Source organism: Lutjanus erythropterus, chromosome 10 (genome assembly GCF_056507025.1).
Source record: "Lutjanus erythropterus isolate fLutEry1 chromosome 10, fLutEry1.hap2, whole genome shotgun sequence".
Lineage (NCBI taxonomy): Eukaryota > Metazoa > Chordata > Actinopteri > Lutjaniformes > Lutjanidae > Lutjanus > Lutjanus erythropterus.
In genome coordinates, this window is record NC_139326.1 from 4,677,723 (window position 1) to 4,697,150 (window position 19,428).

General features: G+C 39.3%; 1 protein-coding gene across 1 annotated transcript in view; it reads right to left on the reverse strand.

Annotated features, from left to right (window-relative positions):
- limk2 (LIM domain kinase 2) overlaps positions 1-18,649 on the reverse strand; it is a 28,170-nt gene extending 9,521 nt beyond the window's left edge. The window contains exons 1-5 of the mRNA XM_084727926.1: positions 18,367-18,649; positions 18,030-18,126; positions 7,597-7,732; positions 1,119-1,228; positions 156-341 (exon numbers count right to left, since the gene is read on the reverse strand). Of these exons, the coding sequence (XP_084584052.1) occupies positions 156-341; positions 1,119-1,228; positions 7,597-7,732; positions 18,030-18,126; positions 18,367-18,382 (545 nt within the window). The 5' untranslated portion in view covers positions 18,383-18,649. The remainder of the gene's footprint in view (positions 1-155; positions 342-1,118; positions 1,229-7,596; positions 7,733-18,029; positions 18,127-18,366) is intronic.
- Positions 18,650-19,428: the final 779 nt, after the last annotated feature.

Genomic DNA, 19,428 nt, shown 5'->3' on the forward strand with positions numbered 1-19,428 from the left:
GAGGAAAGTAACCTACACTCTTACATCATATTTAACTGTCAATAACTACCTTTTTCTTGCAGTGGCAGCGCTCTGCTATTTATCAAACCTATAATCAGTGTTACGTAAAGCATTACTCATGCCACCCCTCCATCAGGTCATACTTCTTTACTTACTCTTTGACTTGGACACTAGCCAAGCCATTGACGTCCCTCAGCACTGAGACGGAGAGGCCTCTCTTGCCATTGGCCGCAGAGGGCATCGAGATGAGGGTCACTGTGTGGGGCAGGGAGTCGAGGACTGAGTCGTGTGAGCGCTTCTCCAACATGGGCGTAAGGACCACCTGCTTGTAGCACTTTCCACTGAGCACAACAGAAAAGGAGGTGAATCAGCGCGTGCGTGGACACGTTTGTTGTTACTGTTCAAAGGGCACAAAACTGAAGGAGTCATGGAATAATGTCTAACCAAGAACCAACGCTCATGGCTGTACATTAAGTTGAAGCCCTGTGGAGCTGCAAAGATTAGTCAAGTAATGGATTAGTTGTCAACTATTAAATTAATTGCCAACTATTTTGATCATCGATTCATCGTTTTGAGGCCTGAGACATTTCAGGACTTCACATTAGGCTTCTGGATTCAGTGGTCAACACTTTTAACCACTTTCTGACTTTTTATAGAGCAAACAACTGGTTAATCACAAAAATGATCACCAGATTGATCGATAATTAAAAGGCCATATAGGCCTGTTGCGATAATTGGGTTATCAGGGTCAGCTAAAATTATCCATGTCCATACATGTTATGATATTCCTGATGTGTTTACATGTGTGTTTATTTACAGAAAAATGTGACCAACATGTTAGCCAAAAAGATGCCACAATAAACATCAGGTTGGGTGCAGCCCCTACACTTTTTTTTTTTTTTTTCCAGTTCCTAAAAGTCCAGTAAATGTTTTTCTGTCTTTTCCGGTCACGCTGCTTCTGTCCTTTCATCATCTAAGTTCAATGTTCTTTGAAAGGGTGGACTTAAGCATCAATATGCCATAACATAATCATTATATCAGTGGCATTAAAGCTGCATGTTTCCCCAACAGCATCAACATTACAAAAAGCTTTAAAAAGAACTGTGCAAGTGTCTTACCAGTAGAGTTTCGATCGCTCCACTAAGGCGTAGGTATCCCTGTCCTCAATCACCACCTTGCAGCTCAGACAAACAAAGCACTCTGGGTGATACTTGTGTTCTCCTGCCACCTGGAACCACAAACAGAACGGGCTGACCTTCAAAGCGTTCACACAACTTGAAGCAGAGAGAGGCAGAAGCAGAGCTCCGGTGCTGTTGCGTGTTGCTCGTCAGGGATGAGTGTGAGCGCGTTGTGTTGCGTGTTTGCTCTCTGCCTTCCTCGCCCGCTGTGAGCGGTGACACAGTCGTAACACCTGCTTTACTCTCACACTGTCTGGAATCTGCTATGATGTCACCTCCCTCTGCAGGTCTGAGCCATTCGTCTGACGTTCTCACTGCAACCTCTGAAAGCAGCCCGCGGTCCGTCATGTGCTTTCTCTCATTAACACCGACTGAGCCTCTTCCCTTTCTGAAATCTGAATGTTCCATTCCCCTTTCATCCCATTTGCTTCTCTCTCTCATGCAAGATGAGATAATGTGTTGCCCGTGGGCCTTCAGCGAGCAGGTAGTCTAATTTTGCACATACCTGAGCGCGCATTTCAGGGTCAATTATGAAACCTAAGAGCTAAGTCTTCATTTTAAATGTGGCTCGGAGAAAAATGCACACGTGCACCTGAGGGATGTGGAGATGAAATGAAGCAGGAAAAAATGGATAATTGCAGGAAGGTTTCCTTCATTAGAGACTGCAAAACCATTGAGTTAGGAATTACTTTGAAACATACGATGTGTCCCATTTCCATACAACACAAAAATAGAATACAATGCAATATAGCTTCAGTCATAACATTGACAGTTCATCAACGTTCAAATTCTCTGCAACTTTTTTTCTTTCATGTCAATTCATCGGGTTATTTGCACATTTTTAAAAGAAAAGTCAGACACACAAAAACTCAGTAAAAGTAAAACACACGTGCATCTGAGGTTGAAACCCACTGCAGGTTTATCTACCAAAAAGAGAAACTATATATATGTAAGTAAATAAAAACTAACAAAGCAAACATGTACACATATTTTTGTAAATTAGGCTGCTTTAAATAATGACAAAAAGATTGAGGGCAAAATCTAAAATTTTCAACAAAATCTTTCTGACATCAAAATGTTTTTGAGGCTAAATTCGTATCTAGACAAAGACAGAGAATCAGTTATTAAATACAAGTCTGTATTACATGACTGGACTCCATTTCAAGGACAGTCCTCTTTAAAAGACTGTGAACGATACATTGGCAGATAAAGGTTATTGATTTGTCTTGTTGTATAACACTGAACTTTTTAAAACCTCCAGACAAATATGTACTCAATTACTTCACTTTAAAAAGAACATTATTATTAAAAATTGCCATTACATTACATTACATTCTGTTTAAACCTGGTGTTTCTGCACAGTTACAGATAAAGATTAGGCTACACTAATATTTCTAGTATTATACTGTTTGTAGAATTGTGAAGGATTGTTCACAAATCTAAAGCATTATGAAGTCCAAAAGTTAAAAATGTACTAAAAAAAGATGGATGCAATCATTTAAAATTCATGACGTGTTTTTATCTGTTTAGCCTTTCAAAAACAACATTTTCACTGCAGTTAAAAAACTATTTGCTCACACACCTGACCTGTACTGACAGGGTGGTCTAGCAGCAAACTAACAGCACCATTAATTTCATTTGTGCTGATAAATCTAACCAATTACATTCATTTAAAAAGTTCATTCAACAAAGAAAGATTAACTCCTTTAGTCCTATGAATCATTTTATTCAAACTGAGGACTTTGTTCAAGGATTTTTCATTTATTATTATTATTTTTATGGTGATTCTGGCACAAAACATGATGACAGACATTCAAAGCTCAGTTCTAAACCTCAATCGAATGGGGGGAAAAAAGAAAATCACATTCGGTTCAGTTCCCCAAATCTTTCTGGCAATGAGGTTTTGCAGTTAACAGACAAGAAATTAACATACCTAACCATCTGAAGGGATTTTTTTTGTCCAAAATGTTTTAGTTAATTTTGTTTTCTGTTCACCATCATTCTTAATTTGTCTTAATGGTTTCAAGCTGTGAGCAGCTCCTCTGATTCCTCTGTGCATTCCACTGTGGGAGCATAAACAGCATACTTTCACTACTTTTTAGTTGTCATACTGACTGATCTGAGTCTACTTTATTTTGTCACTTTTTCCAAAATAATATGATTATATTATCACACACTTTACACATAGAAATTCCTGAGTTGTAACCTATATTTACAAGCTGTTTCATTTTATTTATGGTAAATGATAGACTAGGGTAGGGGGAAATAGGAAATGAGGAAGACTAAAAGGGAAGATAAAGGTAGGAAACAACTGCTCATAGAGTTATGATCCTCTTAGATACACAATGTTCTTTTCTCTTATTTCTGTGTGTAAACTTTTTAATGCAATCAATTACTTTGGAAATTTCTCCTTTCCTTGCATGTATCATTTTCTTTGATTCAATAAAGCAAATATTAAGCTTATTTTCTCAGCTATGAACACACAACATACACAAATCCTGCTGAGAATTAGCATGTAGTAGGGATTAGGGAAACAGCCACACAATCACCGTTTAGTTATCTGCGATTTAAGCACATTAAAACTTGACACCGATATTTTTTTTCTCACATTTGTCACAGGTCTGAGTCAGTGAGTCAGTTGCTGGGAAAGGGTTCCCTGCTGCTACAGACAGATTAGAGTGATGTCAGCCAAATCATTGTGACAGCTCAGGAGCCTGTAACTCCCTGCCTTCGAGCCAAGAACAGAACCACCACAAACCACCGCCACCGACCGCAGTTACAACCTGCCTCGGGCTTCAACAGCAAGACGGAGCTGGAACAAGGTTGGCAAGACACAATCAAAGTGGAGATTAATTAAGAAGAGGTAGAAACTCTGAAAGTGGAGAGTAAAATCAGATAAATTATATGAAATCCCTCAAAAACAGTGGCTTAAAATACAACAACCATCTTAAATCAATAAATAAACCAACAAATAATTAAAACTGGGACAAAAACAATAGTGTTCTGGACTTGAACGCCTAACAAGCAGCAGCAGCTCTGCATGACCCTCCTCTGCTGATGGCCCACAATGATTCCCTTTTTGGCCGAGAGGACGCGGTGCCAAATCAGCTCTGCCAAAAGCACTTGGCTTCACTGGCTGATGAAGCAGGATGCCAATACTAAATAGAAGAGTCCATTGTGTGTGTTGCTTGGTGGCAAAAAGAAAAACTTCAGTCTGGCTCCATGTTAGACAAGTGACCCCGGTTGTGACCAGCAAGAGCTGCTGCCACCTGAATTTCATGTTTCAACTTGTACATACTGAATCAAAGCTGGCTGATGTCTGGATTAAGTTCAAGATACACCAGTTTCTCTGGTGCCAGATGTGACTTTTACCGTTATTTCTTGCTTATTTTAAATCTGCTTTGACTTTGTGCATAAATGCTACATTAAAAGACACGTTTCTGATTGAATCCTATTTTGAGTTTCTTTAGAAACTGATGATATGTGTCAGTCTGAGCTCATGTAAAGTGGTTACGCTGATGGTTAAGTTTTTAAAATTTCTTTTAAACATTAGTCATAGGATTTGAATCAAGGTATGGAGAATTACACTTTGGAATTTGAACTTGACCAAGACAAAAGCATAGATGAATGAAAAAAGCAAAAAAGTAAAAACAGGTCGGAAGGCTACATAACTTTTGCTGACCTCATAGATGGATTACTGGGCACAGGCCCGGGGCCCCAGGGTGTCAGGGGGGCCCGGGGCCAGAGCACCTGTTTCTTTATGAAAGTCAATCATATTATCACAAAATGACACAAAAGTACCACAAGGAGAGACTAGGAGAAGACACAAACAACCACAAAGAGATGTAAAACAACTACAACGGGACACAAAACAAATACAGAGACACAAAACTGACACAATGAGACATAAAATGCCTATGACGATATACAAACTATGACAAAGAGACACAAAACAACCACAAAGGGACACAGAACTATCATAAAGCGACACACAGCTACCACAAGGAGACACCAAACTGCTACAAAGAGACACAAAACTACCACAAGGAGACATTATACTACCACAAGGAGACATTATACTACCACAAAGACACAAAAATTGACTGTGAGGAGATAAAAACTACCAGAGAGAGACACAAAGGTCCCACAAAGAGACACAGAATTACAACAGAGAAACATGAACTTCAAATGGACACAAAATGACTACAGAGACACAAAACAACTACAAATGGGCATGAAACTATCACAAAGAAACACAAAAGTACCACAAAGAAACACAAAAAGACTACAAAGAGACACGGTGTTGCTTTAAACTTGAGTGTGCTCATATAAAGGAGGGGTCGGGGGGCTTTTACATGTCTGCGTCCTGTTGTCTAATAATCCGTCCATGTCAGAACGGTAGCCACATGTGACAGGTACAGCCTGATGGTGAATGCTAACACATAGCGTAACATTAGCACAAGCAGAAAAGTCTGTGAGCTACGTTCCTTAATAAAGTTTAGTAACATTAGCGACTGGTCATAGCAGAGAAGCGAGGCTGTAGTAGCTTCACTCCCGACAGTATTCAGTTGAGCAGGGTCACATTTAATTGTTCATTAATCAAGAATGTGTTGTTTCGTCTTTAGTATTGCTTTATAAAACAGATCCTAGACTGTGGGTAATATCTGAGCAGAGCCACCTCACCACAGAGGACTGAACATGATGGGCTCCCAAACCACCTCATGTTCTGGCCTCTTCCCACTACATCCTCTGTGTACTCGGGGAAGTGAACTGTGGAGAACTTCTGTACAGAGAGGGAACATAATGGGGCCTCGAGGGGGATTTCACAAGTGAGGTCTAGAGCCCCATGTGCTATGTTCAGCAGCAGCCAATGTAAAGTATCACTCATCTGTAAATGTAATATTGGCCACAAAAAGACCCCCCCCTCACCTCCCTGCCTTTTAATGCGTGTTAGTATTAATGTGGAGCAGTGGGGGGAGACTGGAACACAGAGAGCACTGACACGCTCTGTGGGCATCCTGGTATTATTTAAGTAGAGGAGGAAATTGTTGGCAATTGTTGTTATACGATCATGGTAGAGCTGGCTTTGAAAGCCTCGCAATCGCATATAGTAACAGTAATACTCATGACCCAGGGTTGGGCTTTATTACACTGAAGCCTCACGCAATCACAAACCAGCAGACTGAAAAAAATATGAAAGGATAAAGTTGGCGCTCAATGTAAACTTTTTGGATACATACAGTGGGTACATGTAACTGGTTTGAGTCATTTTTAAGGTGAAGAAAAGTTCAAGTTTGCTAATTTTAGCTTCTTACGTGCGAATATTTTCAGGTCTCGTTACTCCTCTCTGACAGTTAACTGGATTTCTTTGGGTTGGGGACAAAACAAGACAATTGAGGACGTCACGTTGGGTTCTGAGAAACAACGATCAACATATATTGTTCTGCTTCACTTCCTATAATGCAATATGATGGCACCGTTTGTTTCATCCTCGCTTCCTGTTTTTCACATGCCAAAACCCCCAACTATTTTCAACAGGTTGGGTGGTATTTGTAAAATAACTCAATTTCCCAAATCAGACATTTTGCCAACTGCCAAGTCAAACCAATGCCCTCCCAGAAACACTGCTCAACAACTTAGCCACATTGCTCATTTTCTCCCACCCTGACCACTATTATTTATTATTCACTTGCCTGAATGATGGAGCAGTCGCCCATCACGGTTGGCCGGTTTGCCCAGAGTGCAGCAACTAAACTCCTCACAAACACCTGACACAGGAAACAAATCACTCCTGTCCAGACCGAACTGCACTGGCTCTCAGTTTGTTACAGAGTTCAATTTATGATTTATTTTTAAATCCGCACATGGTCTGAACCCACGTTAAATTTCAGAACTCTTAACCCCTTCCTCTGCTCCAACGCCCCTCAGATCTGTGAAACTAATGTTGTTAAAAGCACCACGGGGCAGGCTTAAAAGAAAGTGTGATCAAAGCTTTTACTGTTTTAGCTCAACATCAGATCAGCTGATGTCAGTGTCTCAGTTTAAAAAAACTTTTGTGCAGACAGTAATTTGTATTATTTTTATGTTCATTGTTTATTACATTTTGGTGTATGCATCATCTACAATTTGGGGTTTTATTTTTCTTTGATTCAGGATCCTTGCACCTATATTATATGGTATTTTATTTTGAAAAGCATCTTGTAATTAAGAAAGGAACTACAGACAAAAAAAGATGTGCTAATAGCATTGCTATAATTAATCTTAAATTACAACTGAAGTTGATCATATTTTGGTTCAGATGGAAGTATTTCTATAAAATCTTATGTGAATCCATTAGTCCAACATTTTGGACCGACACTGCCTATAAATCTCTTGACAAAAGGCTAAGTGCATTTAACAGTCAGTGCAGCAGACTCACCATGGCAGGTCCAGTCATGAGCAGAGAGCAGCCATGACAGAGCTCTCCAAACTTCTCCCAGTAGTGTTTGCGACAGTACAGCTTGCCGTCCTTCTCATAGTACCAGTTAGTCAGGTGGTCGCAGCACACAGAACACCTGAGAGGACACAAAACAGCCTCGGTCACGTTTGCACAGAACAAAGAGGAGGAACAGATAAGAATGAGGCGATGGGGGATTTTTTTTTTTCTACTGTAAAGCCATCACCTTCAAGGTGTTAACTCAAATGCCCGGGGTCTTATTTCAAAGACCTTTCGATACTTTCAAAGACACATGGGTGAGGTCTGTGTCTTCCCTCTGTCTTATGTGAAACAAGACAGGAGTGCTGCCTTCACTGGTCCAAAATTAGATTAGCAATGATCTTTATCCTAAAGATGCCATTTATTATTTACAAATGAAGAAGATCCAAGGTTTTATCTAGAGATCAGTTTTGTGCTTCTTTGCCACGTAGCAAACAGTTTAAACCTTTCTAGCAAATAGGGAAGCTGAAGAACTGTACTGAAGTACACTAAGCTACATCATACTCATATGTATGTCTATTAATAAAATGTTTGGGCTTGTCTGGCCATTCCTGTTCGTTCTTACATGTCGAGGTGTGGGTGAGGTTGCTTTATCAGATCTGTATTCATCTATTGTTACTATGTACAGTAAGAGTCAGTGTGCAAAGATGCCATTAAAGCAAAAAATATATCTGAAATATCAAAGAGCAAAAAATCTTTGCACACTTGTAGGTCAACAGGTGCAAAGACACTTGGTCGACAATAAAAAGCAAAAAGACTCTTGCACACTGTCCTCTGCTCTTGCAGTCAAAGATTTTATCAAATCTTTGATTGCAGTGCATAAGACGGCGTGCGTTTTGATGTCTCCAGTATTAATCTATAACATAAAAAATAAAGAAAAAACACTGAATGAGAAGCTGCGTCCAAACATTTGACTGGTACTGTATGTCCTTTTTTGCACTGTCAATCAAAAATCCTTGTAGTGCTACAGAGACAGTAGTGCTGCAACAAAATTATTTTCATTATCACTGAATCAGTTGTAATGTTTGGTTGTGCAATTAATCTTTTAGTGTATAAAATAAGATATTTTAGAAATACTTATCACAAGGTGTCAGCTCAGCAATTCCTTCGTCTTTACAGTTAAATAAATCACAGACAAGCAGCAAAACATCACATTTGAGAATTAAATGATCACTTCCCAATCAAAATAAACACCAATTATTTCTCTTTAACAAATTACTAATAGTCAGAAAATGAATTTACTTTATTCAGCAAAAAAAAAAAAACATTTAGAAACAGAAGTATATATATGACAGGTAGACTGTATTATAGTTTTACTCAGTTCTGCTCTTTACTTGAGCAAAACTTTCCCCATTTCATATTGCGTTGTGCTACTTTGTGAGTGGCTATAGCGGTTACTTTTTCCAGTTTTTCCCCAGTTATTATTTTATTAGTTTAAACACTATGAGACAGAATTAGGTGAGAGAAAGCCACACAGAGGAGAAAAAAGGAGATGTTTGCAGCTAGTAAGAGTTAAAAATATGATCCATCATGCAAACTAGGTAACCTATCTGTGCATTTTTCCAAAGCTCGCTCCTCATATCATATATGTTACATACCACTGAATGGGGTTATAAGGTAAAAGAGTTTGTCTAGAAACCATAAATCACACTGCTGAATAAAAAACGTTCAATTTCGAGCTTAGAAAGGACAGGAACATTAGCTGGGGGCATGTTCCCATCAACAACAACATGTACTTTCCTCTCAACAAGGTGTAGAACACAGTAAATACCTCATCCTGAGATGTGCTGGGTCTTGCATATGTGCTATTTGTGCAGTGTGAGAGAGAGGAGAACCCGGCATGACTTTGCAGATGGTGGATTCAAGGCACACTAACAATACAGCTGCCAAATAGTCCAACACCTTAATAGGACCCAGTTGTTTGAAGGAAAAACTACATGAAAACTTTGACAAAGACCTGTTAAGGTACAAAAAAAAAAAATCTCTGCAGGGGCAAAGTCCTCAGATCAGCTGGTTGCTTATTGTGCAGTTTTTGTTTGAGGATACTTAACAGACTTCCCATTGTGCATTTTCTTATCTGCATCAATTTAAATAATAAAAAGGGATCCTGTGAGCCTTGTGGCCAAAGGTGCAAACCATATGACTAACGTCGTGGGTTCAGTCAGGATCACACTGTATTCTAATCTTTCTACCCATGTTGTCAGTCACTCTCTACTGTTGACAGTTTAATTAGGATGAAATGACACAAAAATATCAGTTTTACAGAGTAAATAGCAAGAATTCCACACACATACTTTTTTTATTGCATAATAATACTTCCACCAGGCTGATCGATCCACAAGAGGATTGGCAAATTAAAAGGGACACATCTGGCTGCGACTTTGGGACAAAATGTTCAGAGTGAGGAATGCTAAAGTTGCTAGCAGACTGGAAAGCACCTGCAGGCTATGAGCGTTCCTTCAACATGCTGCACTGGTTATGCAAACTGGTGGCAGGCAGCAGGTTCGACTGCCAGAGCACAATCGGGGATGAACCATTGTGTCAGAGATTAGGTTACTGAAATGTCTCCAGTCCTGCTCCTTTTTTAACGCTGTCAGTGCAGTCAGGACTTTGCAAATCCTCCGACTGTCTCTCAACCTTGGTTTCAAAGTAATTTGAGTAAGGACGCTGAAAGACGAGGCGATGAAACGCAGACAAATAAATGACGTGTTGTCTCTCCTATTTGGACATTTGTTTTGCAAAATGAATGGGTGTGCTCAAATGTTCACAGGTCTAATTCCTCTCCAGACTCCAGATTTAACGAAGAGTAACAGAACAGGTGTGAAGCAATACTCAGGTTGCTTTCAGGAACGACTACAATAATAAACTTTCAACTGACACTGCAGTGACTTCCTGATCAACAACTATTTCTAATAGGGCTGAGAGCCCTGCTGATTCTGGTAAATGCTCTCTGAATGCTCACATGTTTACAGTATGTGTATGATCGTGTTAAGAATATCACATTTATGTCTGTCATGAGGGAGCCTACTATCTCCAGTCGCAATATGTAATTTCATTTAGTCAGTGCAGAGAGGAAGGTGTGCATTCCTCTTGCTTATCTGATTAACATTTAGGTCTATATATGGGCCATGAACTTGTGATATTTGAGAAATGTGTTTAGTCTTTCTGCTCACACAGGTTTTCTGTTGTGGAACTTCCTGACCTTAAGAAGGAGGCATGCTCTTCTAAATGAAAATGTAATTGTGGGTATTTTCCATCTGCTGTAATGTCATTTGGTTCCAAAAAAGGGACTGTTTACTTATTTATCAACTTTACTAATGGTATAAATGTTTTGATTATGCTTCTTGAGACGTAAATTTGATTAAAAATTGTGTCAAAGTACAATTAAGTACAATTTAGCTCTAAATGAAGGGAAACTGATGCCACTTGGCTCAACTCAGAGAAGGTTTAGAAGGGAGATGGCGCACTTTAACGTCACATAGCGTATCCTAGAGACTTAAAAAACATATTTGTTAAGTATAAATTCCAGCAGGAATCACACCATAACTGTTTTAATGTTATTCAATGAAAATCAGAATAATGATGTAAAAAATTATCACTCCCTCTAATATTGCATATCAAAGTGTAATTTCAGTATCAGTCAAAATAATTGCAATTTTAGATAAGATATTTTTTCAGAATTTTCTCCAGGTGCTCTGGTTTCTCCCACAATGAAAAACATGTACACTAGATCAAAACTGCAGTCAGTATCGTGACCAAGGTGTTTACAACTGGAGCTGCAAAATAAGGCGCAAACATTAAATTTGCACTGTTTCTACTTTCATCCATCCACACGGCATTTACATGTTTACCTTCAGCATCTCTGACCCCGCTCACTTACGAGACAGGAAACGTACATCATCTCGTACCACTGGCACAACTTGTGAAGTGTCATCTTCTTACATAGAGCATCTTTTCCTGGGTCAAAGTGGTACTAAAGCCAGAGACCTTCCCTGATTGGCCACAGACAGCAGGTAACAGGGTATAAAAGATCTGGGAAGACAGCAAAGCGTTCGGTCTGTTTTTTCCACTCGCTCAGCCAATGTTTTGTGGACTGTAAAGGTTTTTTCCCACTAATTATCTGCAGAAGATCCTAAGTGATAAACCTCATAAAACTGTTTGTTCATTTTTGTGGCTGGTCTGACTCTGATTTTGTTTTTTGGTCTGAAAAATTAACGCCTGGATGCTGGTCCATCCTTCCCACTCACAGTACCCTTACTCAAGTACAGCTTCTTATGTAATCATCCGAAATGACAAGTCAGAAATATTACTTTGAGGGGGAATGTGTTTTTTATGCATTTTTAATCCCCTGGTGCAGTGCTGGGCTGGCAGCAGCCTTCTGCTGAGCCCTGTGCATCACGTTGCTCTCTGCACTGCAGGTATAGTTGATCCAGGCTTATTGACTTTGGCAAAGATTCCACATATTTCAAAGTTTTCTGGCATTAGTTAAGAAGGAGCCGTCTTACTGAAGACCACAACTTTGTGTCTATCATGGAGAGAAAAAAGGAGAGGGGGAAGCACTGATTGTGTTGCAGGAACAAAGCTTTAGTCTTTAACATCAAGTGGCATCCATGTTAATGACCTTACAACAAATAATGTGAGGAAACAAACCGTGTGTTCTTCTGAGATTAAAGCAACAAATATTAAGAATGAACACGAGGTCAGCGTGATAACAATGACTCCAGCCTGATTCATCACACTGTGACATGATGAGGGGCGGCAGAGCTGAAAGTTTGCTGAGGTAAAGACTGCATGAGTAATGGTGGCTGCGCTGCTGTGGCCACAGCTGCACTTAATGCCACACATCTGAGTATAAAACAGAGATTGATTGGTAAATTTGTTTGGCCCATTAATTGGCACAGATTGGATGTTTTGCATGGAGGGAAAGTAACAGATTAGATTAGATTTTATTATCTCCTTTAAGAGAAATTTGTCTTGGACGTTTGAGAGAAGGCCACACATATGTACAATCAAACTACAATTAACATACAGTGTCACACCCAGATCCACACACACCAAAACATACACACCAGGAACATTGCACAAATACCCAACACAAAATTATTGTAAAACAAAAGCCATACATCACAGCAGTCATATTGAAGTGTCACCAGTGATACTAATTAAAGTCTTTGTGATGTGATTTTGTCTTTTATAAGCTGCAGAACAGGAACCTGGTGTCTTAACTTTGTGTAATTATAACTGCTTTCATCATCTGAAACATCAGTTTTAATCTTTTCACATACACAAAGATATATGCACAACAACAGAGAAGAGAAAGAGAAAGACTTGTGAGAAGTGCAGTATTTCAGCTGGTGCGCATGACATTCAGTATCTGTCCAGGTGTGGCAGGAGAAACAAAAACTTCCACCTTGTCCAGCCTCGCTCTGAAGACAAAGCCAGCTGATAAACCATAATTATTGTCCATTATGTCCCTATAATATGTCAAGATAAAGTGATGTAAGGGTGCTTATGAAAACACCTGACTTCCCTCTACGTCTCCTGGTGAATGGGGGGCGGCACGCTCAGGTGGTTCTTCGGTGAACAATGCAAAGGTCCTGCCTGCACAAACACTACAAAGTAAACATTACTCATTTCCTTAAATCCACATTCCTGCAGGAGTGTATTCCTTTGTTGGAGCATGAGTGGAGATAGTAAAGGAGGGACCTTCGGTTGTGTCCTTGTAGACCTGAAGAGGGTTTCGCTCATATCTGAGGGTGTGTGACTGTTGTGTTCCTAATGTTCTCCATAACAACCTCTTTTCAAGGAGTGGAGAGTGACAGTTATTTCTCCATTCATATCCCAAGGACAGTGTGTTATATAATTAGGCTCAGATTACATGTTAACACTCACCTCAGATTTCCATAAGCATGTGAAAAAAAAAAAAAAAGAAGTCTTGATTTTTGTTAAAGAGTGTTCACTTGTGTTCCCTCGGATGTCCAAGACAAATTTCTCTTCAATGGCTAAGAGAGGAGAGAGCAGGACTGCCAATGACCAATAAATAGAAACAAAGAAAAACAAAGAAAAGGCACTAATAGCTCCATTATACCAGGCAAATTACAAGATATTATACATGGCTGTTTTGTTTTAGATGTTTTTTTTAAATCAATAAAATAGAGAAATACATTGGGTTATGACGTAGATAGACCGTGGCATATTTAAGGCAGAAGCAGGTATGGTGTACAAGCATCATTATTCAACTGTATTATTATTATTAGGACGGGAGAAATGTGCTGACATTTAAAAAAAGATGATGACGACTGAGGAAATTTAGGTGAACATCTGCTGATGTGTCTGCAGACATTTTTTGCTTGTTGGCCTTGTGAGCACAGGCATTGGCCGATGCTGACTATGTCAAAATGCCCAATTAGTCAGTCGACCAATTATCTATCGCTAGTTCAGACACCAAAATATGAAGTTTACTGTGAAATATGAACAAAAAGCACCAAAACTGCATATTTGAAAAGCTGAAATGAAAAAAAGCAAATGTTTGTTTTAAAGTAGATCTTTTTCTGGGGTTAAGCAATTGGACAAATATATATAAATATCACCCCATCCTGTATTGTAAAAAACAAATGAAGTAGAAGACTCTTTTTGGGATTGTTTTTATAGTGATAATATCTGCAGCTGCAGACACTTCCAGTGGAGATAAGAAACATCCAGCTTTCTTTGAGGAAGAAAACAATCCCAAAGGATTCTGGAGGCAGCGTCTGGGACAGCGGACTCACATCTCTGAATCGCTGTCTAGGAATGCAGAACGCGGCAGAGGGGAACGTGTTGTTACCTATAGGCCTCAATAACACTGCCAGCCAGCCAGGTTTACTGGAACAAGAGTGACGTCAACTTGTAAGAATGTTACACAAGGTGGAGGTGCACAGAGGGCAGAGTGGCAACATGTGGACACAAGACAATGGGAGCACCACAGGGGGCTCACATCAACAAGGACATTTTATTTTGCAGCACAAGTTCCTTTAGCTCTTTCAGCCAAATGACTGTATTTCAAAAAATGCGAGCTATGATTAGACTCTCAAATTACTGCGGCGTGGAGATATCGCAACCCTTGTAATGAAACAGACAAGGAGTCAAACCTCAGAGGGACAAACTTCAGCACATTTAGATGAGTAACGATACTGCAGTCTGGCTTCCCACACACACACGCAAAAAATATCTGATATCTGCAAGTTTTTAAGGAGTGTAAGTGAAGACGTTACAGACAATGACACTGCTATGAAAGGAGGATGCCAAAAACTGCGAGGGAGTAAAAAAGTACAAAGTTGGGGGGGTGGGGTCGCTGGTCAGCTGTGTCAGGAACTTTGCTTCTGTGATGATATAAGTAGCTGCATGTGTTTTTGAAGAGTCAGTGTTTGGAGAGAGTGAAATCCCAGGTTACGTAAGGACAATGTGCTGCTAGATACTGGCTCAAAAACTTCAAGAGAAACACAAGTCAGCATTTAATTTATTCTATTCTTGGGGCTTTCTGGACCTGCCAGAAGTCCTCCAGAGCCAAACTGCAGTCATAAAACCAAAGGATTTTTGGAGACACTCTGCAATATGTGGCTTCTAATACAAAAAAAACTCTGCTCCAAATCAGCTGCATTCACAGATTCAGGCACACAGATCTTAATCATCTGTGTGATTATGGTAGCATCAAATTAGACCCCAACTAATGTCCAATGCTGGCCGACTAATACAGATAACAGGGAGTATAAGAATTCTGATCTTGATATAATGGCCAACAGAAATATCTAATTGCAATTATTTTGAACAACCTTGCAATTGTGATATTACAGGAAAGGATAACTTTTACATCATTATTCTCATTTTCATTGAAAAACACATTAAAATGATTATGCTGTTTTGTTTTGTTTTGTTTCAGGGACCTTAAGAAATTAAGGATATTTTCTTAAGTCTAGAGAATGATGTGTTGGCCAGGACACGTCTGCAGCACCACAATATTTAATTCAAAATGTTATTCTGCCTTTAACAAATATCGTGCATCCTGCTATTTGAAAATTCCAGTAGTAGAAAATTGCAGTTTTGACAAAACTTCAATATTTGTTCAGCGCTAATGTGCTTTGAAGAACAGGGATGGATGTTTTCACAATGTTCTGACATTTTATAGACACTGCAGCCCAAGATTAGCAAAAAGTAAAAAGTGAGTTTGGGCAAGTAGATTTCTGACCCACTTGCCCAATCGGGCAAACAAACAAACAAAACAAAACAAAACTACATACAGCCTGCATAAAACTAGAAAACGAAACAAAAAAACTGCATTATATTCTGTGAAAAATAAATAAATACATAAATAAATAAATAAATAAAATTAAAAAATCACACAACATATAAGCAGATACCAATACAGCCAATATCAGACTGATAATATCAGCTGACCAATATATCTGTCTGGCTCTATCCAAACTGCTTCTTTTGTCCAACCAACAGTCCAAAACTCTTCATTTACTGTCACAAATGACAAAGAAAAAAAGCAAACCAGCAGTGGTTTGATATATTTTTCTTGAAAAATGACTGAAACGATTAATCGGTTACCAGATTAGCTGGTAACTAACTGATTCATCGACTGATCTTTGCAGCTCTACCCTTCATTAGCCATTAAATTAATTGTCAACTATTTGGAAAATTGATGAATCATTTTGAGAGTTTTTAAGAAAAAGAAATCTCTGATTTCAGCTTCTCAAATGTGAATATTTCTTGATTTCTTTAGTCTTCTATGACATTAAACTAAATATCTTTGGGTTTTGGACAAAATAAGGCATTTGAGGACGTCATCTTTGGCTCTGATCAACATGTTCAACAATTTTCTGAACCAAACAACTAAGTGATTAATCTTGAAAATGATCGACAGATTAATCGACAATGAATATAATCGTTAGTTGCAGCCCTAGTTCATTTAAAACCTCACATGACAGTTTATGCTCATTAACAGTTTGATGGAGAAGAAGAAAGAAATCTGAGCTCTTCCTTCTTATCTCCCAGGAGAACAAATGAATGTGACTGTTAATGGAGGGGAAAACCCTGCGAGTGTCACATCACGTTTGGTATGTAGGGAACAGTCATCCAGCCACAGGTTCACTGCCCCACACACAGATATCTCAGCATGACGCAGTGACCCGTGAACACCGGAGAACACACACCAGCTCCAGTGTGTGTGTGTGTGTGTGTGTGAGAGAGAGAGAGAGAGAGAGAGAGAGAGAGAGAGAGAGAGAGAGAGAGAGAGAGAGAGAGAGAGAGAGCCTGTACAAAGTCCTCCAGGACAGGAGGACTACTTCACTGACAAATCTGAATTTGAGGATGTGGACTGTCCCAATGCAGGAGTCCATCAGTCAGCTGTGACAGGAACAGCATTTTATTACCGGGCAATATTTCAATATTATATCAATATCATGATAAGTGTTGGCTGCTGGTTTTAACGGCTGCATTAAAGTAAAGTGATGTGATTTTCTGAATTTACCAGACTGTTCTATTTACACAGTCATTATAGTAGGGCTGCAACTAACAATTATGTTCATTATTGATCAATCTCTCTATTATTTTCTGTATTGATTGATAAGTTGTTTGGCTCATAAAATATAAGAAAATGCTGAAAAGTGTTGAGGAGTGTTTCCCAAAGCCCAAAATAACGTCTTCAAATGTTTTGTTTTTCCCACTACCCAAAGATATTCAGTTCAGTGTCACACAAGAGTAAAGAAACCAGAAAATATTAAGATTTGAGAAGCTGAAATCAGAGAGAATTTGGACTTTTTTTTCTTCTAAAAATAACTCCAAACAATTAATCAGTAATCAAAATAGTTGGCAATTAATTTAATAGTCTATTAATAATTACAGCTCTACATTATGTTCACATTACTAAAAATCGAATTGTGTTCATACAATATTGAGGTATTTGGTCAAAAAATATTGCGATATTTGATTTTGTTGATATATCCTGCATCATGCAACATTTGAGTCTTAATGATCTGTGGTTTTAAGAAAAATGTATATTGAGGTATATATTGTATATCGCCTGAAAATCTCAAGCCAGGCTGCCCATGCCAAGTGCATTTTGTGCAGAAACAGACCTGAGCCCATGTTTAGGCTACAGGACAGAAGCTTCTGGGATTATCCACAAGGCCAGATGCAGAACACCCAAACAGAGAAAGCATCCAGCATGTTGTCCGACAGAGAAAAAAAAACAATTGTTTCCATGTCAATGCCAATTCTTCTTTCTATGAAAACAAAGCCTTCACTTATCAGACCGCGTTTGACAGAACAGTGTTCATTACAGAACACTGAGTGCCTGCAGAACAGGCGTGTTAAAAACCATAAACTGGAACACTTACTGAAAGCAGGCGTTGTGCCAGGTGTCCTGCAGGACTTTCATGTGAAACGAGTCCTGAATTTTTCCTCCACAGCCCGAACAGTAACAAGCATCTGTACCTGCAAGAAACCAGCCACACCGGAGGCTTAAAACTCTGAAGCTGAAATATGTCAAACTCGAGTAGCTGCGGGAAAGTGAGTCGACAACAGGTAGCTTTTGTTCGACGTTTCACTGAAACTGCAACAAATAAACCTGCAACTTTGTATCAACGCAGCGACTAAAACTCGAGTTATAATGAGCGGATATAATGTAACGACTCCTCTCCTCAGGATAAAGTTACAACCTGAAAGTTTCCTCACCTTCTGGTTCCTCCATCTACTTTCTCTGAGTGTCGTCGATATCCAAACCGGTTTACAAAGTTTTCATACTGAAGCAGGAGAGCCGCGATGTGCTCCTCAAACTTTCATCCCTCTCCGTCGTCTAACTCCAAACTCCGAATACGACACACAAAAACACACACGCACACAAACTCACACACAAACGGCCTTTTAATTCTCCACAGAAAAGAGTAACTCAACAAACTCCTCCTGGAGCGGAGCGGAGCTGCTTTCCAGCCGCTGGCAGGATAACTGACGTAATGCAGTCTGCAAATTCCTATACGGAGAGCGGAAGGGCTCAACTGCAGCACCTGGAAACAAGAGAAAAGTGCTGAGATTTGGCTCCAAACCGAGAGGGAGCGACAGGGGCGCCACCTGCTGCCAACACCGCCGCACTGCACGCTCTTCTTCTTCTTCTTCTTCTTCTTCTTCGTCTCTGGGTTTTACGGCAGGTTGTGACCGTACTTAAAAGGTGCATACTGCCACTGGAGTGTGTAATCAGGGGTCCAAGCACCCTCGGCCGCTGCAGGCCCCTGTTGTTTTTCTTTCTTTCGCCCCCAAAAGCATTTGTGCAGCAAAAACTGTATGATGAAAACTCAACAAAACACTGCTCAGCCAAAAGAAAAACAACAACTTTGACTTCAAAGTGGTGCTGTAATCATAAAGTTTAGGTTTTTGCAGTTATCTCAAAACTGGCATGGTGTAGAAAAAAAGTTCTTCAACCATAATAATCATTTAATTCATCTGCATATTTTCTCAGCTAGTCTTCAGCTTTAAAAATTTTACTTTTATGACTTTTTCCTCAATTTTATCAAAATCCCATTTTCATGAACTCGTCTTGGACCAATCAGCATGAAGATGATTGAGCATCATCTGCAGACGTTGCTGATTTAAAGTTATCACATTATTTTTTTTGCTTTTTCTCAACATAGCTAATTTTCAAAAAATTGCAATAACTCATGAAAGCACTGAGATATCAACGTGAAAACTGAGGCAAGTGTTCAGGAGTCTTCACTAAGCTAACCCATTACAACACTCCGCGTT